General features: G+C 50.5%; 1 protein-coding gene across 1 annotated transcript in view; it reads left to right on the top strand.

Moving 5' to 3' along the window:
- Nucleotides 1-17,348, top strand: part of megf8 (multiple EGF-like-domains 8) — a 173,655-nt gene extending 156,307 nt beyond the window's left edge. Inside the window, exons 33-43 of the mRNA XM_068018430.1 lie at nucleotides 3,397-3,646; nucleotides 4,591-4,720; nucleotides 6,252-6,453; nucleotides 7,276-7,490; nucleotides 10,028-10,238; nucleotides 10,654-10,819; nucleotides 13,146-13,338; nucleotides 13,575-13,745; nucleotides 14,193-14,323; nucleotides 15,928-16,054; nucleotides 16,130-17,348. Of these exons, the coding sequence (XP_067874531.1) occupies nucleotides 3,397-3,646; nucleotides 4,591-4,720; nucleotides 6,252-6,453; nucleotides 7,276-7,490; nucleotides 10,028-10,238; nucleotides 10,654-10,819; nucleotides 13,146-13,338; nucleotides 13,575-13,745; nucleotides 14,193-14,323; nucleotides 15,928-16,054; nucleotides 16,130-17,329 (2,996 nt within the window). The 3' untranslated portion in view covers nucleotides 17,330-17,348. The remainder of the gene's footprint in view (nucleotides 1-3,396; nucleotides 3,647-4,590; nucleotides 4,721-6,251; nucleotides 6,454-7,275; nucleotides 7,491-10,027; nucleotides 10,239-10,653; nucleotides 10,820-13,145; nucleotides 13,339-13,574; nucleotides 13,746-14,192; nucleotides 14,324-15,927; nucleotides 16,055-16,129) is intronic.
- The last annotated feature ends 4,452 nt before the right edge of the window (nucleotides 17,349-21,800 follow it).

Here is a 21,800-nt window from a genome sequence, read left to right on the forward strand (position 1 = left end):
AGGCAACACCTGAAACACACCAAATAACACAGGTACAGCAACACCTGAATCATACCAAATTACACAGGTAAGGCAACACCTGGATCATTCCAAATAACACAGGTAAGGCAACACCTGGATCATACCGCATAACACAGGTAGGGCAACACCTGAAACACACCAAATAACACAGGTACAGCAACACCTGGATCATTCCAAATAACACAGGTAGGGCAACACCTGGATCACACCAAGTAACATGGGTATGGCCACACCTGGATCACACCTGTTAACACCAAGTAACATGGGTATGGCCACACCTGGATCACACCAGATAACACGGGTACGGCAACACCTGGATCACACCAGATAACACCAAGTAACATGGGTATGGCCACACCTGGATCACACCAGATAACACGGGTATGGGGGCACATGGCGCCAAACTTTTGTCCTTACTGAAACCTTCCTGTCTCCTTGTCCCTTCCGCCCCTGAGTCTCCCAACTGCTGTGGTGGCTTTCACCAAATCTTTCCTTGGTCTCTCCCTCAACTGTTGGGGCACCTTCACACACACCAGCTTGTTAAACCGTTCATCTCTCCTATAAATCCTGGTCTTAATGCTCTGAGTCTCTCCCCATGTTGCCCTCCCTCCTTTCCTCTCAGTCTCAGCACTGATTCACTCCTCTTATCATGGGGAATGAGGAAATGGCCAAGGCATTGAACAAATACTTTGTGTTTGTCTTCACAGAAGACACAAATTTCATACCAGGAATAGATGGTAACCTAGGCCTCAAAAGCATGAGGAAATTAATACCAGCAGAGAACAAGCATTGGGGAATCTTCAGGGACTAAAATCTGACAAATCCCTGGGACCTGATGGCCTACACCATAGGGGTTCCTAGAGACAGCTGCAGAGATAGCGGATGCACTAGCTATGATTTTCCAAAATTCCTTAGATTCAGGAACGAAATCCTCTTTGACAAATTTATTAGAGTTTTGAGAATGTAATAGTAAGGTAGATAAAGGGAAACAAGTAGATGTAGTATACCTAGATAGCCAAAAGACATTCGATAAGGTACCACATAAAAGTTAATAGGAAAGAGAAAGGCTCATGGTGTTGGGGGTTATATATTAGCATGGATGGAGGATTGGTTAACGGACAGAAAGCAGAGAGTGGGCATAAATGGGGCATTTTCAAGTTGGCAAGCAGTGAATAGAGAGGTGCCGCAAGGATCAGTGCTGGGGCCTCGGTTTACACTCTCTATTACTTAGCTGCAGGGACGGAGAGTAATGTACCTAAGCTTGCTGATGATACAAAGGTAGGTGGAAAGGTAAGCTGTGGGGAGGACAGAGAGGGGCTGCAAAGAGATAGAGACAGATTAAGTGATTGGGCAGCAAGATGGCAGAGTTTAATGTAGGGAAGTGTGTAATTCACTTTGGTCATAAGAATGGAAAAGCAGAATATTTTTAAAAGGCGTGAAACTTATTAGTGTCGATGTTCAAAGAGACTAGGGTGTGCTTGTACAAGGAACACAGAGCGTTAGCATGCAGGTACAGCAAGCAATTAGGAGGGCAAATGGCATGTCGGCCTTTATTGCAAGGGGATTGGAGTACAGGAATAAGGAAGTATTGCTCCAGTTGTACAGGGTTTTGGTGAGACCACATCTAGAATACTGTGTGCAGTTTTGGTCTCCACATCTAAGAAAGGTTATACTTGCATTGGAGGCAGTGTAGTGAAGGTTCACTAGATTGGCCCCTGGGATGAGGGGGTTGTTCTCTGATAGGTGATGTAAATTGGGCCTGTATTCTCTGGAGTTTAGAAGAATGAGAGGCAATCTCATTTAAACATATAAGATTCTAAAGGGTCTGGTTAGGGTGGAACTGAGATTATTTCCACGTCGTGGAATCGAAAACACGGGGACACAGTCTCAGGATAAGGGACCGATCATTCAGGACTGAAATGAGGAGAAATTACTGCACTCAAAGGGTTGTGAATCTCTGGAATTCTCTACCCCGGAAGGCTGTGGATGATCCTTTGTTGAATACATTTAAGGCTGGGAGAGAGAGATTTTTGGGGCCTCCGGGAATTGAGGGATATGGCAAGGGCGCGGGAAGATGGAATTGAAGCCTAAGATCAGCCATGCTCGCCGCAGAGATCGTTGCCTTCTTGTCCTCCTTCAGCCTCTCCCTCCATGTATAGTCACCACCCCTCCCCTTGACCAATCCCTTGGTCTCAAAGGCAGAGCAGGGCACCTGCAATGCAAACATCTCCTGCTGTTAAATTCTGTTTGATCACTCCTGTGAAGTGCTACATTAAAGGTGCTTTCGAGTTGGGCAGTTTCCTTGTGTATGGTCGCCAAAGCTGTCTCTGCCTACGCCTCTGGAATTCCTTGCCTAAACCTCTCCACTCCACCTCCCTCCCCTCCTTCAAAGCAGTCATTAAAAACCTCCTCCTTTGACCAGGTCATGTGATGAAAATAATTCTAATAGTGGTTCTGGAAAGAAATGACCAGTATACAGAGGCAGAGATGGACGATAGTGAGTCAGGATTCAGACCAAAGAATGGAGCAAGAGAGGACATCTTAACTTGAGAGCAGTCATTGAAAGATACCTGGAAATGCAAAAACCTGCATCTGTATGCTGTATAGACTCTGACTGGTCAAGGCATAGCCCTGAGGAATGAACCAGCGAATGGCTGTCGCTTATTTTTGTTCAACTGAAACAGGCGCAAAGTTTGTACATGTTCTTTCTGTCTGCAAAGAACAGGGCCCTGTGTATTAGTATACGTAGCTTCTAGACTGCGAGCCCAACTGGCATTATGAGAAGGCATTTAATAGAATCTACCAGCAGAAAACAACGGCGTGCTTAAAGAAACTAGAAATCGACAAATAATAAAAGGATCGATAGTCGTTTGGTAGTACAGAACTTGAGTATTGCTGAAAATAGAGACATTTTGTCAGAGCTTTTTTTGTCTTGCACTCATCAGGACAATACGTAAGAATGCCAGTTTGCTAGAAGACAACAAATTTATACTGTCAAGCAGAAGGTAGACAGAGACAATTGTTGGAAGGAAAGGTCGATGGAAAACGTAGGCAAGGGAAGTAGAGGAGAAAGTGAATGACGGACATAATGGACAGGATACAGTTGACCAGTGCAGAATGTGGAAGGAGAGCACAGGACAGAGGTGGAGATTCATGGCAGTGATCGAACTTTGACCGTGGGTTTGTTCACATGTCCTCATATCTCATGTGGCTCAGTGTCAAATATTGTTTGATCACATTCTTGTGAAGTGCCCAGGGAGGTTTTATTATATGTATATATAATATATAGTTCTATTGAACTTCCCCCCCCCACCACCCGGACTGACCTGCCACCATCAGTGGGTCCTCTGATTGACCTTACCTCGTCCTTTGCAGGGAGCTCGATGCTCGGTGAGCCAGTGAAGGGATCCATTGCTCACGCAGCAGCCAGCCTGAGGAATAAGCTGTACATCTCGGCGGGATATGGGGGGGTGATGCTGGGTTCGATGGTGGCCCTGTCAATTCCACTCGATCCGTGTCTGATCTTCGCCAGCCCGGGAGCCTGTAACAGCAGCAGCAGCAGCAGCTGTGTGTGGTGTCACTCGGTCCGCAATGGGAGCTGTCTGTCTGCAGACGAGGCAGAGAGGTAGGAGCAGACGCTTTTCCCTTCACTCAGCGGCTGACCATCGCTTAATGCTTATTGCACTCAGGAGATTTTCAAGGGTTTAGTTTAGAGATACAGCACTGAAACAGGCCCTTCGGCCCACCGAGTCTGTGCCGACCATCAACCACCCATTTATACTAATCCTACACTAATCCCATATTCCTATCACATCCCCACCTGTCCCTATATATTTCCCTACCACCTACCTATACTAGGGGCAATTTATAATGGCCAATTAACCTATCAACCTGCAAGTCTTTGGCATGTGGGAGGAAACCGGAGCACCCGGAGGAAACCCACGCAGACACAGGGAGAACTTGCAAACTCCGCACAGGCAGTACCCAGAATCGAACCCGGGTCCCTGGAGCTGTGAGGCTGCGGTGCTAACCACTGCGCCACTGTGCCGCCCCATTGCAGTCCCATTGCTCACCAATGCCAAGTAGCAACTGATCCCAGCTGGCCCAGCACGAGGCTCCACCCAGATCGGCCTAGTAGGAGGCCCAGCCCAACAGGAAGTTCGGCTCAGCCTGGCCTGGCCCAGCAGGAGGCTCCACCCAGATCGGCCTAGTAGGAGGCCCAGCCCAACAGGAAGCTCGGCTCAGCCTGGCCTGGCCCAGCAGGAGACGCAGCCCGGGCCCAGCACGAGGCTCCACCCAGATCGGCCTAGTAGGAGGCCCAGCCCAACAGGAAGCTCGGCTCAGCCCAGCTAGGCTCAGCCTGGCCTGGCCCAGCAGGCTCCCCTCTCTCTGCGCCTGGAAACTGTGAACTGCCGCCCTCACCACCAACACCATTGTTTTTTATATAGTTAGTTATGAGCTGGTTTTGATTGTTGTTTATCGTTTATTTATTTCTGCCAATTGATGCAATTCCCGTTGGGTGCTTTAGGCTGTGGTATATTATGTGTTGTTGACCCTTTGATTTGCCAGGTACGGGTTTGAGTCCGGAAGCTCGCTGTGTGACCCACTGCCCAAGTTCTCTGATGACTGTCGCCGTTTGAAAACGTGCAGCGAGTGTTTGGCTCGTCACCCCAAGGTCATGGGACAAATGCAGCGACTGGTGAGTGCAGGCGCCAGCCTTCCCTGGGCCTCCATCTCAAACCCTTTCTCAGCACCAGCGGCTGTGTTCATGTTAAACCCGAGGGAGTGCAGTGTTAACACCTGACCTTAACCAGTGCAGGCCACGATTAAACTGCTCTCACACGCTCGCAGTGATACGCACACACACTCAGTGATACGCACACACACTCAGTGATACGCACACACACTCAGTGATAGGAACACACTCAGTGATAGGAACACACTCGCAGTGATACACACACTCAGTGATAGGAACACACTCGCAGTGATACGCACACACACTCAGTGATAGGAACACACTCAGTGATAGGAACACACTCACAGTGATACGCACACACACTCAGTGATAGGAACACACTCGCAGTGATAGGAACACACTCGCAGTGATAGGAACACACTCACAGTGATAGGAACACACTCGCAGCGATACGCACACACACTCAGTGATAGGAACACACTCGCAGCGATAGGAACACACACTCAGTGATAGGAACACACTCGCAGTGATAGGAACACACACTCAGTGATAGGAACACACACTCAGTGATACGCACACACACTCAGTGATACGCACACACACTCAGTGATAGGAACACACTCAGTGATAGGAACACACTCAGTGATAGGAACACACTCAGTGATAGGAACACACTCGCAGTGATAGGAACTCACTCGCAGTGATAGGAATACACTCGCAGTGATAGGAACTCACACTCAGTGATAGGAACACACTCGCAGTGATAGGAACACACACTCAGTGATAGGAACACACTCGCAGTGATAGGAACACACACTCAGTGATAGGAACACACACTCAGTGATAGGAACACACTCGCAGCGATACTCACACACACTCAGTGATAGGAACACACACTCAGTGATAGGCATACACACATTCACATTCGCGTGTATCAGCTCACTCACTCATATTCACACTCACACATACCCTCGCTCACTCATATTCACAATCGCGCGCGTGCCCTCATTCATTTATATTCCTACTTGGGTCGGGTGCCCTCACTCATGTTCGCACTCACACACATGCCGTCAGTCACTCATATTCACGCTCATGCACATGCCCTCACTCACTGATATTCACACTTGCCCGCGTGCCTTCACTCATTCACACTCACGCCCAAGCCCTTACTCACCCATTCACACTCGCGCGCGTGTCCTCACTCATATTCAACCTTGCGTGCAAGCCCTCACTCACATTCCCACTTGTGCACAAATGCGTGCACACATTCACACGAATACGTGGGAACACACATGAGCAGTATCTTGCGGCCGCTCACACCCATTCCCCCTGTGTTCGCATGGCCCCTGGCGGGTGCATGCCCACCTTCTTGGGTGAGCTCACTCTCTCCTCCCTCCCCCCCTCCCCGCGTGCTGTGTCTCTTTCTCTCTCTCTCTCTCTCTCAGGCTTGCTGTGCAGTGCACCTCGCAAGGTTGATGTGTGAGTGTGAATAACTGTAGTTGTGCCTGTGATCACCATCATCTCTTTACCTTAGAGGTGTAAATGGTGCACAAACTGCCCAGAGGGAGCCTGTATCAGCACTAACGCCAGCTGCACCAAGGAGAATGACTGCCGCATCAACCAGCGAGAGATCTTTGTGGCCAGTAACTGCTCTGAAATATCGTGTGAAGCCTCTGACTGCAGCAAGTGCACTGCGTCTGGGAAGTGTATGTGGACTCGGCAGTTCAAACGCACAGGTAAGGGCCGGTGATAGAAACTGCTGCAAACACTCAGCAGGTCTGGCCGAGAGAAACAGGGTTAATGTTTCAGCTCAGCGACCTTTCATCAGAACTCAGAATGCTGAGACAACGGTCTCAACTTGAAAGGTCAGTTCTGTTTTTCTTTCCCACGATACTGCCAGTCCTGCCAAGTGTTAGCAGCATTCGCTATTTTTATTTCAAGTTGCCAACTTCTGCAGTATTTTACTGTTGTTTAGGGTAATACCTGCCCCTGGATCCAGGGGGAGCCCCCGGCAGGGGATCCGGGAGTAGGAGGACAGACGGAACCCTGCCCCCCAACTCCGGTGTTAGTGTGATGTCCGATCCTCCGCTCGCCCTGAGCGTTCCCGGTGCCCGGTCCTCCGCTCGCGCTGAGCGTTCCCGGTGTCCGATCCTCCGCTCGCCCTGAGTGTTCCCGGTGTCCAGTCCTCCGCTCGCGCTGAGCGTTCCCGGTGTCCGATCCTCCGCTCGCCCTGAGCGTTCCCGGTGTCCAATCCTCCGCTCGCCCTGAGCGTTCCCGGTGTCCAGTCCTCCGCTCGCGCTGAGCGTTCCCGGTGTCCAATCCTCCGCTCGCCCTGAGCGTTCCCGGTGTCCGATCCTCCACTCGCCCTGAGCGTTCCCGGTGTCCGGTCCTCCACTCGCCCTGAGCGTTCCCGGTGTCCGATCCTCCACTCGCCCTGAGCGTTCCCGGTGTCCGGTCCTCCGCTCGCCCTGAGCGTTCCCGGTGTCCGGTCCTCCGCTCGCCCTGAGCGTTCCCGGTGTCCGGTCCTCCGTGCTCACTTCTATCCCATTGTGTTTCAGGTGAGACCCGTCGGATCCTCAGCGTGAGTCCCGCCTATGACTGGACCTGCTTCAGCCACTCTCTGCGCAACGTATCACCGATGCCTGTGGAATCCTGCCCCCCTGAGCCTTGCCCAACCCCGTGTCATAACCTCACCACCTGCACTGAGTGTCTTAGCTCCAACGGCTCAGATGGTGGGTGGCAGCAGTGCGTCTGGAGTCTGGCTCTGCAGCAGGTAAGAGCTCGGCTCGGAACTGTCGAGTCATAGTTATTGAGCCAGAGCTGATAGGAGAAGTGAGTGTAGGGATGCAACTAGGCAATAGCGATCATAACATAAAAAGGTTTAAAAATAATGATTGAGGAAGACATAAGTTAGGCAAAGTCTATGGTAATAGATTGGCATAAAAGCTAAATTTGAGGGCATGAGAATGGAATGGGGAAGGTAAAATGGAGAAAAACATTGACAAAGACATCAGACAGCAGTGAGAACGATTTTAAATGGTGATCTGTCGAGTTCAGAAAAATGTACTCCGCAAAAGTATAAGAATACTCTGCAGTAATGATAAAGAACGAGACGAGGGTAAATTTAGAACAGAAGAACACGTATACACTAAGTACACAGATAATAAATAAGAGGATGACAGAAGAAAAAAAGATGTCAGGAAAGGAGAACAGCAGAAACTTCTTTATATAAGAGTCTATAGCAGAATAAAACATCCCCAAAGGAGCATAATAATGCAAAATTTGACACTGAGCCAGATGGGATATTAGGGCAGATGACCAAAAGTTTGGTCAAAGAGGTAGGTTTTAAGGGGCATCTTAAAAGAGGGAAGAGAGCAGGAGAGTTTGAGGGAGTGAGTTCCAGAGCTTAGGGCCCAGACTGCTCGGGAGGCCAGAATTCGAGGAGCGCAGAGTATCTTGGCAGGTTTTGGGGCTGATGATGTCGCCATGTAGATGAGAAATAGGAGGGGCCAAGAGTCGTTGCTTGAGGGACCCCAGAGGTAACGGTGCGGGAGCAGGAAGAGAAGCCATTGCAAGTGCTTCTCTGGCTACGATTAGTTAGATCAGAATGGAACCAGAGGAGAGCAGTCCCACCCAGCTGGACGACAGTGCGGAGGTGTTGGAGGAGGATGGTGTGGTCAACCGTGTCAAAGGCTGCAGACAGGTCGAGAAGGACGAGGGGCGGAAAGTTTACCTCTGTCACAGTCACACAGGATTTCACTCGTGACTTTGATAAGAGCTGTTTCAGTACTGGGGAGTATTGGAGGGATTCAAATGTGACATTCCGGAAAAGATGGGAATGGATTTGGGAGGTGACAACACGTTCCCGGATTTTAGAGAGGAAAGGGACGTTGCAGATGGGGCAGTAATTTACAAGGACGGTGGGGTCGAGGCTTTGCTTCTTGAAGAGAAGGAGACAGTACCTGAAAAGAGAGAGCCAATTACAATGGGAGCAGGAGGGGAAGTTAGGTGATCAGTTTAGTGGGAATAGGATCGAGGGAGCAGGAAGTGGATTTCCTGGATGAAATACACTCGGAGAGGCTTGAGGGGAGGTAGGATAGAAAGAAGCGAGTTCAGGGTTAGGACGGGGGAAAGCTTCGAGGGCGATTGTCCAGGTGGGCGAGGGGGGCGTTGGGGGGGAAGGGAGGGGAATGGCAGAGGCAGCTGATCACATGGCCCCAGTCTTCGTCAGAAACATGAGCTCCTCACATTTGTTCGAGGTGAGGGTGGAGGAGACAGGGGAGAGGGGTTTAAGGCGACGGTTTTGCAGTTGAGAGAAGAAGCCGAGGGTTATCTTTGCATTCCAGGATGATCCAGGAGTAGCGAGCAGTTTTAGCAGGTGACGGCAGGACCTGATGCTGCTTCATGTGGTCCAGTCACTTCCGACAGTGAATGGCTTTAACAGTCACCGCCATATCCATTCAAGTCTGCCTTCTTGGACTTTGGGGAGTGGAGATGAGGCCGTACCAGGGAGAATGGTCTGGGTGAGAGAATTGGTTTTACTGGGGACCAGGACATCAAAGGTAGAAGTGAGGGTGTGGTTGAGCAGATCAGTAGCTGCAGGAATGATGTGGTGAACCAGCGGCCGAAGGCTAGATAGTTGGGGTTTTGAAAGTGAAGTTGTAAGTGAATTGGGGGCTGGTGTTTTCCGGGGGGCGGACACAGAATGCAATAGGATTGGCGAATGAGACAAGGAAGTGATCGGCGATGGCCTTGTCTGTGCTTGATCCTGTTGGGGCTAGCGAGACTATGTAAGACAGCGAGGTCAAGCTGACGGTCGTGAATTCGGGTTGTGCAGTTTACATGGAGGGTACGATGAAGGGGTGGATGAGAGGGCAGTGAACTGAGGAGAGAGGACATGGTGAAGTGAGATGGAGGCTGAAATCCCCGAGGGTGAGAAATCGTTCGGTGCAGAGGCTGTTGCGAAACACTTGGGCCCCCAGACACCGCCCCCTCCGACACTCTGTCTCTCACCCTCCACCCAATACACTGTGCGCCTAGACCTCCACCACCACATCACCCCCACTCACCCACCACCCAAACCCCCTTCTAATACTCTATCCACCCACCGAGCCTCCCCTCTCTCTCCTCTCTCCCCCAACCCTCCGCCCAACGAGCCTCCCCCAACTCTATTCCCCCCCCCACTGAGCCTCCCCTCGCTCTTCTGCCCCCGCCCAATGAGCCTCACCTCGAAGACTCTCCCATCTCCCAAGCCCCCACAGCACCCTCTCCCCACAGTCCCATCTAATGCCAGCTCTTTCTGTGCCACAGTGTATGAGTCCCAGTTTCCTGCCAATGCGATGTGCAGCGGGGATGTGTGGCCACTTACTGAAGGGGTTGAAGACGAGCTGTAACCTGTCGTGTGCCAGCTACCATCAGTGCTCCCACTGCGTCCGGCACTCTCACTGCGGTTGGTGCTCTACCCGAGGCCTCAACGGAATCGGCAGATGTATCCAGGGCGGTTTGAATGGGCCGCAAGATGGTACGTACACTGGGTGGGGCCAAGCTTCCTGGAGACAGTCACACTGTCAGCATTTGTGTTCCTTGGACAGGCGGCGAGGGGCCAGTGTCCCGTGTGGGGACAGGCGGCGAGGGGCCTGTGTCCCGTGTGGGGACAGGCGGCGAGGGGCCTGTGTCCCGTGTGGGGACAGGCGGCGACGGGACAGGCGGCGACGGGCCTGTGTCCCGTGTGGGTAGAGGCGGCGAGGGGCCTGTGTCCCGTGTGGGGACAGGTGGTGAGGGGCCTGTGTCCCGTGTGGGGACAGGCGACGAGGGGCCTGTGTCCCGTGTGGAGACAGGCGGCGAGGGAGCAACATGGTGGCAGGCAGTGCTGTGCTCTGGAGCGATCTGTTTCCCCTCCATGTTCTGGTGTTTGATGTTTCTCTGTGTGTCCACAGACAGTTCTCAGACCTGCCCCGTCTCGGACGGAGACTGGGCCTTCATGTCTTGCCCACCAGAGAACGAGTGTTTAAACGGACACCATGACTGTGATGATACCCAGAACTGCACCGACAAGCTGCAGGGATTCGAGTGTATCTGCAGGAATGGCTACATGCAAGACAGGTGAGTGAGAGGAGAGTGATCGAGACAGGAGGGCGAGTGAGGGGAGAGGGATAGGGTAAGGGGGCGAGGAAGGGGAGAGTGATAGGGGCAGTGGGGTGAGCTAGGAGAGAGAGATGCAGGCAGTGGGGTTAGTTGAGAGAGTGATGCAGGCAGTGGGGTTAGCTGAGAGAGTGATGCAGGCAGTGGGGTTAGCTGAGAGTGATACAGGCAGTGGGGTTAGTTGAGAGAGTGATACAGGCAGTGGGGTTAGTTGAGAGAGTGATACAGGCAGTGGGGTTAGCTGAGAGAGTGATGCAGGCAGTGGGATTCGCTGAGAGAGTGATGCAGGCAGTGGGGTTAGCTGAGAGAGTGATACAGGCAGTGGGGTTAGCTGAGAGAGTGATACAGGCAGTGGGGTTAGCTGAGAGAGTGATGCAGGCAGTGGGGTGAGCTAGGAGAGAGTGATACAGGCAGTGGGGTTAGTTGAGAGTGATACAGGCAGTGGGGTTAGTTGAGAGAGTGATACAGGCAGTGGGGTTAGCTGAGAGAGTGATACAGGCAGTGGGGTTAGCTGAGAGAGTGATGCAGGCAGTGGGGTGAGCTAGGAGAGAGTGATACAGGCAGTGGGGTTAGTTGAGAGAGTGATACAGGCAGTGGGGTGAGCTAGGAGAGAGTGATACAGGCAGTGGGGTTAGCTGAGAGAGTGATGCAGGCAGTGGGGTGAGCTAGGAGAGAGTGATACAGGCAGTGGGGTTAGTTGAGAGAGTGATACAGGCAGTGGGGTTAGCTGAGAGAGTGATGCAGGCAGTGGGGTGAGCTAGGAGAGAGTGATACAGGCAGTGGGGTTAGTTGAGAGAGTGATACAGGCAGTGGGGTTAGCTGGGAGAGTGATGCAGGCAGTGGGGTTAGCTGAGAGAGTGATGCAGGCAGTGGTGTTAGCTGAGAGAGTGATACAGGCAGTGGGGTTAGCTGAGAGAGTGATGCAGGCAGTGGGGTTAGTTGAGAGAGTGATGCAGGCAGTGGGGTTAGCTGAGAGAGTGATGCAGGCAGTGGGGTTAGTTGAGAGAGTGATGCAGGCAGTGGGGTTAGTTGAGAGAGTGATGCAGGCAGTGGGGTTAGTTGAGAGAGTGATGCAGGCAGTGGGGTTAGCTGAGAGAGTGATGCAGGCAGTGGGGTTAGCTGAGAGAGTGATGCAGGCAGTGGGGTTAGCTGAGAGAGTGATGCAGGCAGTGGGGTTAGCTGAGAGAGTGATGCAGGCAGTGGGGTTAGTTGAGAGAGTGATGCAGGCAGTGGGGTTAGTTGAGAGAGTGATACAGGCAGTGGGGTGAGCTAGGAGAGAGTGATGCAGGCAGTGGGGTTAGCTGAGAGAGTGATGCAGGCAGTGGGGTTAGTTGAGAGAGTGATGCAGGCAGTGGGGTTAGCTGAGAGAGTGATGCAGGCAGTGGGGTTAGTTGAGAGAGTGATACAGGCAGTGGGGTTAGTTGAGAGAGTGATACAGGCAGTGGGGTTAGTTGAGAGAGTGAAACAGGCAGTGGGGTTAGCTGAGTGATACAGGCAGTGGGGTTAGCTGAGAGAGTGATACAGGCAGTGGGGTTAGCTGAGAGAGTGATACAGGCAGTGGGGTTAGTTGAGAGAGTGATGCAGGCTGGGGGTGATTGAGGGAGTATGGGTGATGATACAGGCAGGAGTATTATTTGTACGGACTTCCAGAAGGTATTCAATAAGATTCCACTTAAGAGACAGTTAATAAAAATGGGAGTGCATGGAATTGGAGGCAACCTATTGTCTTTTTTGAGTAATTGTTTGGAAAGTAGGAGGCACAGAAGAAAGATAATGGCTGTGTACTCAGAATGGCTGAATGTGACCGGAATCTGCACTGGGGGGGTCTCAGCTTTTCACTGTGTTTATAAATGAATTGGATGAAGGAACGGAGAGACGAATATCTAAGTTTTCTGATGACACTAAGTTAGGTGACACAGTAAACAGTGTAACTGGGAGCAGAAAGTTGTAAAGGGACATTGATAGATTCAGCGAGTGGGCAAAGCAGTGGCAGATACAGTTCAATGTGGGAAAGTGTGAGATCACCCACTGAGAAAGATAGAGAATTTTCTAAATGGTGAGAAGTTAGGAACTGTGCAGGAGCCGAGAGGTTTAGAGGTCCAACTGCCCAGGGCTGATGGACCCAGTGCAATTTTCCCAATCCAGGTACAGTTTTTAATGTGGTTTCTGTGTGGCCTGTTTGTTTAACTGGTCTCTTTCTCTCCTTGCACGCCCTCTATCGCTCACCCTGTCCTTCCTTCTGCCCTCCCTCTCCCTCTCCTGCCCCCCCCCCCCCAACCCCGGGCAGTATGGTGGGGCTGTGTAAGCCAGTCTGTGAGCAGGGCTGTGTCAATGGAACGTGTGTGGAACCCAACAACTGCCAATGTCACTTTGGATACGTGGGGCAGAACTGCTCGGTGGAGTGTCAGTGTAACCAGCACAGCAACTGTGAGAGCGCCAGTGCTCGGGATCACTGCCTGCAGTGCGTCAATAACACCAAGGTAACAGGGACGGGAGCAGAGGGCGCGGGTGAGGGCAGGGAGACTCCTGCCTGTTGTAGAGGAGGGAGAGCTGGGTGAATCTGTGGGGGTGGGGGAAGCTGGGTGAGTCGGGCGGGGTGCGGGGGTAGGAGCTGGGTGAGGTTTGGGTGAGTGACAGTTCCCCATCAACTCTCGTGCTTTAGCAGCTGAATGTGCACAGTGATTGGTAACCTGGGCCTGTGTTACTGTATTCTCAGGGTGATCACTGCGAGAAATGTAAGCCGCTGTTTGTGGGCTCAGCCGTGTCTGGGGGCCTGTGCAAACCCTGTAGCAACTATTGCAACAACAACAGCCACATCTGCATCATGAGGGAGCAGTACGAGACGGCGAGGACAGACCCAGAGACATATCCACTGGACGTAACCAAGGTCAGTAGAGTCACAGCTGCCCCTTCGCCATCCTGCATCAGTCAGACCTCAAAAATCACCAACACATCTGGGAATGGCATCAGCTCTCCTTGTTTAGCAAGTGTCATTGTTTTCAAAATGGTCCTTGTTTGTACCTATGAAAGTTCCCCGTCCAATGGGGGAGCCTCCTGACCGTATCCCTGTGACCATGCAATCCGGAAAACCACCTCCCACTGAGCAGCGGACACTGAGGAAGTGAGTTACAAAAGATCACTGATCCCGGCTCACATCAGATGGAGCAGTGCAAGTGTATTGGAGTCTGACTGTGTCCGTGCGTTGGGCAATATTTAAATACCCTCAAGCCATGCATGTGCTAGTCATTCCCAGATTCTAAGACCGATGCTTTGTGGTCTGCCACCTCCACGTGTCTTTTGTGTTAATGCGATCTCCGCTCTTGGTCCTGTACAGATTACGAACTGGGTGTTGGAGGGGCCGTGGGAGGAGAATGCCGTCTGCATCCAGTGTCAGAACAACAGTTCAGGGGAGCGCTGCGACACCTGCCTGGATGGTTACTTCCTGCTGGATGGAAAATGCACCAAGTACGGAGCACGATTCCTTCACCGTGCTGAGATCGATCGTGTGGAAAATACGAGAGCCCCGAGACCAATTTAACAAATTACACGACAAGATTTCAAATTTTAAGCCTTGTTGCACTAAACTAAAAGAAATTCCCAATTAACTAAATCGTACTTTATAACTATGTTACGAACTGGTAGTTAATTGATTTTTTCTTGAAGTTTAAAAGAAAACAATGAGGGTTTATTAATGTACTCTCTAACTCAGGAAGGGGATTAACTTCACAACGCACGCATACAAACATACAAGGAAAGATTGAAGGCATAAAAAAAGCAAGGGCATATACTAAATAGAAAATTATCTTAACTGCAAGCTAACATGGATTTCAGTTAAAACTAGAGCCCTTTTTAAATTAATGGAAAGTCCAAACTGGAGATCACTGACTTCATCTTGCACTCTTGGATATAAATGGAGGCAGCTTAATTGCTGAAGTCACCTTCTTTTAGACGGAGAGGAAACTGGTAAAAATCAGACTTTCCTGCTGTTCATTTTGCAGCTTTTGTCCTTGATTTTTTTTTCCCAAGTTTTTCTTGGTGTGGCTTTTTAATTTTCTCGCTGAAAAGGCCTTCGAGAGAGGTGTGCAGCTTCAGGCAGCTGTGTCTTCTGAACAAGCTGTACCCTCAACTGCTACAGTTTCCCATCCAGGCAGGCTGAAAAGGCTGCTCCTGGGTCGTGTAATTGGACCCCTTCAAGCAGCTGTTCCACATGAACTCCCTCCTCCATTTTAACATGTGGAACACAGCTAAAACTTAACATGCTGTGTAAAATGGCAGTTGACAATAACGCACAAGTGCACAAAACACAATTTACAGTTGCTTTTCATCATCGATTCATGACAAGTAGTGAGTACCCCAAATTACAAGTAACAGTTCCAAACTCTTCCCAGTTGCAAATCTTGCAGACTTTTCAAAATTTAATATTTTCTTCACTTGACTTCTCCGAGCACTTCCAACCTGGACCTCCACCAATAACCATTGTCCCCAGGTATCAACATTTGCCTGCTTCATTTGCAGTATCTCAAGTACTGACACTTTGTTTTATGACCTAAAAATCTGAGAGCAAAACCCGTTATTCTTCACGTGTTAGTGCAGTAGTCTCTGTTTTTCAGAAGATCTGTGTTGTCCTGGTAAATTTTGCAGGGTGGAGGTGAGGTCACCTGACTTTCTGGGCTCCATCTTGAACTTTTAAAAATCACAATTTATAAGACATATCGAACAATCTGGCCATCACAGTTCTTCACTCTGTGCTTTTAGTGTAAATTAAGTGGCCACTGAGAGATGTGGGGTGGTGGTAGTCACACACACACAACCTTAAACTGTGCTCCCATATATCACTCCCCGCATTCTCAGTCCCCAACCGTCTATCTGCCCTCACCCTTCCCATTTCCCTCCCCCCCTCAGAGCCTCTTCCACCCCCCTTGCTGCCACTCCCTCTCCCCTTGTCCCTCCCCTCCCCTCCATCCCCCTTGTTCCCTCCCCCCCATCCCCTCGCTCTCTCACCCCCCTCCCCCCCCATCCCCTCGCTCTCTCCCTCCTCTCCTGTGTAATGCTCTGGTTCTCTGTTCCAGGTGCCAGTGTAATGGGCATTGGGACAGATGTCGGACAACAGATGGCACTGAGTGCCAGTGTCAGAACAACACAGAGACCAGCTGCCCCACGGCACAGACAGACAAGAAGGACTGTTACAAATACCAGGTGAGAGATCAGCACCCGAGGCCCCGCTCTCCCCGTGGGCTGCCTGCTTCTCACTCTCGCTTCTTCTCTCCGCAGTGTGCCCGGTGCAAGGAGAATTTCCTGGGGAACCCGACCAATGGGCGGCAGTGTTACCGGCAGATCACGGTGGAGCAGGAATACTGCTTAGACCCGACCTCGCAGAGTAACTGTTACCACGAGCCCAACATCAAGAACCTGCCACTGGGCCGGAGCGTCCTCTTTGCGGTGCAGCCCAAGTTTACCAATGTGGACATCCGCATCACCATCGACGTGACCTTCGGGGGGGTGGACGTTTACATCTCCAACTCCCACTCCTCGTTCACAGTCAATGTCGATCCCAGCACCGGCTTCCACACCGTCCAGGTGGGTGATCCCGAATCCCGCAGGGAGCCCCTGAGCCCGGAGCTACTGAGGAAACGCCGGGCGCTGAACGTCAGCGTGCCGCTGCCCGAGAGCCCGGAGGCAGAGAAGGTGCGTGAGGAGCGGGCCGAGGGGCTGACCACCTACATCACCATCAGCAACCAGCACACGATCCTGATGGTGAGGGGGGTGAGGGAGAGGCTGGTCATCACCTACCCCTACGAGCTGCACACGCTCAAGACCCAGCGTTTCTTCATGGTGCTGCTGGGAGTGGGCAACAGCAGCGGCGGCGGGGGCGAGTCGCAGGGCCTGCTCTTCTTCCGCCAGGACCAGGCCCACATCGACCTCTTTGTCTTCTTCAGCGTTTTCTTCTCCTGCTTCTTCCTCTTCCTCTCGGTCTGCGTCCTGCTCTGGAAGATCAAGCAGTTTGTGGATTTCCGACGGGAGCAGCACCGCCACATCCAGGAGATGAACAAGATGGCGAGCCGGCCTTTCGCCAAGCTGGCGGTTTACTTTGAGCCCGAGGCGGAGCTGGTCTTCCTGCCGCTAAGACACAAGCTGATGCCGCGGTTGAAACCGTACCCGCCGCCCTCGGAGCCTCCTCACCCCCACTGGCGCCGCTCGGAGCCCTTCCTGCCCCAGCTCATCAACTACTCCTACACCGGCTTCAAGGTGGGGCCCATCACCCTGGAACCCACCGACGATGGGATGGCCGGCGTGGCGACCGTCATGTTCCAGCTGCCCGGCGGGATCCTGGCCCCCAATCGGGCTTGTCTAGGCTCAGCCCTGGTCACCCTGAGGCACAACCTGCAGGAATACTGTAGCTCAGGGCACGGGACAAGCAGCTCACGCAAAGGAGGCCTGAGTCACGACAACCTGACCAGCATGTCTATGTAAGCTGTGGGGGGGGGGGGGGGGCGGGGAGGGTGCAGTGGTTACAGATCCCGCGGGAGGGGAGATGGGGGTATTACAGATACCCCTCGAGGAGCAGTGAGCGCCAGCGCACCGAGCCTGACTTGCTCCCATTTCTCTATCGCTCGAGGCTGGAGGTGATGGGGCCCACCCCCTGTAAAAACGACACTCGCTCCAGGCCACGTGAGCAGCTCCCCTGTTGATACCTCACAGGAAGCATCCTCCTCTTCAGCTACACCTGCACCAGATGCACAGCTGGAGCAGAGGGCAGCATTCAGGAACAGTGGGAAAAGAGAATGGGTCAGAGGGCACAGAGGTCAAGAGTGGCCTGACGAAGAGGCACTGGGACCAAGACCTAGGCTTCTCACCCACGCCCCACTGCAGGCCCTGCCCTGGCTTACTGCTCCTCCCTCTCCTGGGCCGATACAACTAACATTCCAGTATTAGCTGTAAGTCAGGAAATGGAAGGGAGGGAGGAACTCAAGAAAGTTACAATTACCAGGGAAATGGTACTGAACAAATTGTTGGAGCTGCAGGCTGACAAGTCCCCGGGTCCTGATGGAAGTGGCCAGTGAGATAGTTGATGCGTTAGTTTTAATTTGGTTTCGTTAGATTGGAAAACAGCCAATGTAACTCTTTTATTCAAAAAGGAAGGAGACAGAAAGCAGGAAACGACAGGCCAGTTAGCTTAGCATCTTTCTTAGGGAAAATGTTAGAAGCTATTATTAAAGATGTTGTAGCAGGGCATTTAGAAAAATTCAAGGTAATCAGGCAAAGTCAACATGGTTTTGTGAAAGGGAAATGATATCTAACCAATTTATTGGAGTTCGTTGAGGGAGTTGGATGTGCTGTGGATAATGTATTGTACTTAGATTTCCAGAAGGCATTTGATAAGGTGCTACATCAAAGGTTAGAGTGGCTGGCTAACAGGAAACAGAGTAGGCATAAATGGGTCATTTTCTGGTTTTAAGATGGAATGAGTGATGTGCCACGGGGATCTGTGCTGGGCCTCAACTTTTTACAATTTATATAAATGACGTAGATCATGGGACCGAAGGTATGGTTGCTACAAAGGGATATAGATAGGTTAAGTGAGTGGGCAAAGACCTGGTAAATAATGTGGGAAAATGTGAAATTGGCAGGAAGACTGAAAAAGAAGCATATTATCTGAATGGTGAGAGATTACAGAGCTCTGAGATGCAGAGGGATCTGGGTGTCCTAGTGCATGACTCACAAAAGGTTAGTATGCAGGTACTGCACATAATTAGGAAAGCTGATAGAATGTTATCATTTATCGCGAGGGGAATTGAATATAAAAGTAGGGAGGTTATGCTTCAGCTGTACAGGGCATTGGTGAGACCACAGCTGGTCTCCTTATTTATGAAAGGCGACTAATACCTGGAATGGGCAGGCTGTCTTACGAGGAAAGATTGGACGGGCTGGGCTTGTATCCGCTAGAATTTAGAAGAGTAAGAGGCAACTTGATTGGAACATATAAGATCCTGAGGGGTCTTGACAGGGTGGATGTGGAAAAATCTAGAACTCGGGGTCAGTGTTTTTAAAAAAGGGGTCACCCATTTAAGACAGAGATGAGGAGAAATTTTTTCTTAGGATCGTGAGTCTTTGCTTCCACTGCCTTTTGAGGAAAGGAATTCCAGAGTCTTTGAATATTTTTAAGGGGTAGGTGGAAATGTGGAGTAATCAGTTCAGCTTATTGAATGGCGGAGCAGGTTCGAAGGTCCGAGTGGCCTACTCCTAATTCGTATGTTCACTGCTCCTCCCGCCTTGATCGAGTCTGCTGGAGTTTCAGTTCCATTCTGGGCAGATAGGTCTTTTTAATTTGTAATTTTTGTAAATATAGCCCAGTCTGGGCTGACCTGCAATGCATACAGTAACAATTAAACACTACTTTTGTCTCATTCTTTGTGTTTTGGATCACATGTTTCTGCATTAAATTTACTGGTTGCAGTTTTTTCCATCGATGTGCTCTGCATGATTGGGCCCAGCCTTTCTCCTAGGCTTTGCGGCACAGAAACAGGCCATTTGGCCCATCCAGTCCTTTATGCTCCACTCGAACCTTCTTCGATCTTACCTCATATAAATCTATCAGGACTATCTATTCCCTTTTTTTTAAAAAAGAGATACAGCACTGAAACAGGCCCTTCGGCCCACCGAGTCTGTGCTGACCATCAACCACCCATTTAGACTAATCCCATATTCCTACCACATCCCTACCACCTACCTATAGTAGGGGCAATTTATAATGGCCAATTGACCTATCAACCTGCAAGTCTTTGGCATGTGGGAGGAAACCCACGCAGACACAGGGAGAACTTGCAAACTCCACACAGGCAGTACCCAGAATTGAACCCGGGTCGCTGGAGCTGTGAGACTGCGGTGCTAACCACTGCACCGTCCTTCGTCTGCTTGTCTCGCTCCCCCTTAAATCCATTGATACTATTCACCTCAACCACATTCTCAGTGCTCTCTGGGTAAGTTTCTTCTGAATTCCCTATTTGATTTCTTGGTGACTAGCTTCTATTACTGTCCTCCAGTTCTGCTCTTTACAGGAGAAAATGTTCTGTCTGTATTCATTATCAAAATCTTCCATTATTTTGAAGACCTCAATTGGATCATCTCCTCCACTTTTCTTTCAAGAGAAATGAGACCCATCGCCACCCTTTCCAGTGACTCGATGTTCTTATAATAGCGACCAGAACTGCACACAGTACACAAAGTGTGGTCCAACCAAGGTTCGATGCAGGGTTAGCATCACCTCCCTACTTTTCACTTCTATCCCTCTAAAAACAAAGCCCAGTGCTTGCTTTGCTAATCTGTAGAGCAACTTTGAGATTGGTGTATTTGTCCTTCAAGATCCCTTTGTTCCTTCCGAGGAATGTGACCTCCCTATTCTTCCCACCAAAACGTTAGTTCATTGGCCAATTATTTGCCCATTTTGCAAGTTTATTAGTGTTCTCTTTTAATTTATTGCATCCCCCCCCTCAGTATTGACTGCCTCTCTTCTCCCCCCTCCCCTCCCGTATCATCCACAACCTGGGTCAGCAAACTATGCTGACCATCACCACTGTTGACTACTTTCAAAGCTTTGTGCCATCTGCAAGCTTTGAAATTACCCAGTGCAGGTCATGATTTATGTAACAAAAAGCACTGGTCCCAATATTGATGCCAGGGACACTGCAAGAATCCTCCAATCTGATAAACATTCACCACTACTCTGCTTTCGATTCCTTTATCCACATTGCCATTGTCCCTTTTCTACTTTGAGGACTGCTAACCTTTAAATGACTACCTCTTTATTTTTAACCTGTCCAGTCACTCTACTCCCTCCTGCTTTACTGCTGCATTGCACCGACAGTAAAGAGAATACTGCCAAAGTACTCATTTAGTACCTCAGTCATGCCCTCTGCCTCCACAAGATCTCCTTTTGGTCCCTAATGAACCTTGCCCTCCCTTTAACTTCCCTTTTACTATTTTTTTTGTTAATAGGGTGGTGCAGTGGTTCGCACCACAGCCTCACAGCTCCAGCGACCCGGGTTCAGTTCTGGGTACTGCCTGTGTGGAGTTTGCAAGTTCTCCCTGTGTCTGCGTGGGTTTCCTCCCACACCCAAAAGACTTGCAGGTTGATAGGTAAATTGGCCAATATAAATTGCCCCTAGTATAGGTAGGTGGTAGGGGAATATAGGGACAGGTGAGGATGTGGTAGGAATATGGGATTAGTGTAGGATTAGTATAAATGGGTGGTTAGTGGGCCGAAGGGCCTGTTTCAGTGCTGTATCTCTAAATCTAAATAAAATAAACAAGACTTAATTGTTCTCATTACTTTTCATATACCTTTTTAGATCTGCTCTGTGCTTGCTGGATTCTCGACCACATTATTAAACTCACATTTGTCAGACGTCTCTTTCTGTTTCATTTTAATCCCAATTTATTTAGTCATCCAGGGAATAGTAGCCTTGGGTGACCTTTCAAACACCCCCATTGGAATGTGTCTAGTGGATCTGAACCACGTCCTCCACGTTTACCTCCCAATCTCGAGTTGAATCCAACTGGGCCAATCCTTTTTAATTCCTGAAATTAACCTTCTTGCAGTCGACATTGATTGTTCCTTGTCCTTTTCCATGATATCTCTATTTCCCAAATGCTCAATAAAACATGCTGTACTGCATTCCTCAACTAGATCCAGCACTTATTAAGCTGGAAACATAGCGGTGGTGTTCCCACACTAATGCCACTCCTGTCCTTTTTGTTGGGAGAGGAGGTACTGTTGAAGAAACCTTCATGATTTGCTGCAGTGCATCCTGTAGACAGTACACACTGCAGCCATGGTGCACTGTGACACAAGGTATTGAGCCCAGCGGCAGCACTGATCAAACAACCTGCTTTGTCCTGGATGGCACCAAGCTTTCGAGTGTCGCAGCAGTCCTGGTGAGTGTTC

Source organism: Heterodontus francisci, chromosome 39 (assembly GCF_036365525.1).
Source record: "Heterodontus francisci isolate sHetFra1 chromosome 39, sHetFra1.hap1, whole genome shotgun sequence".
In the NCBI taxonomy this organism is placed as follows: Eukaryota; Metazoa; Chordata; class Chondrichthyes; order Heterodontiformes; family Heterodontidae; genus Heterodontus; species Heterodontus francisci.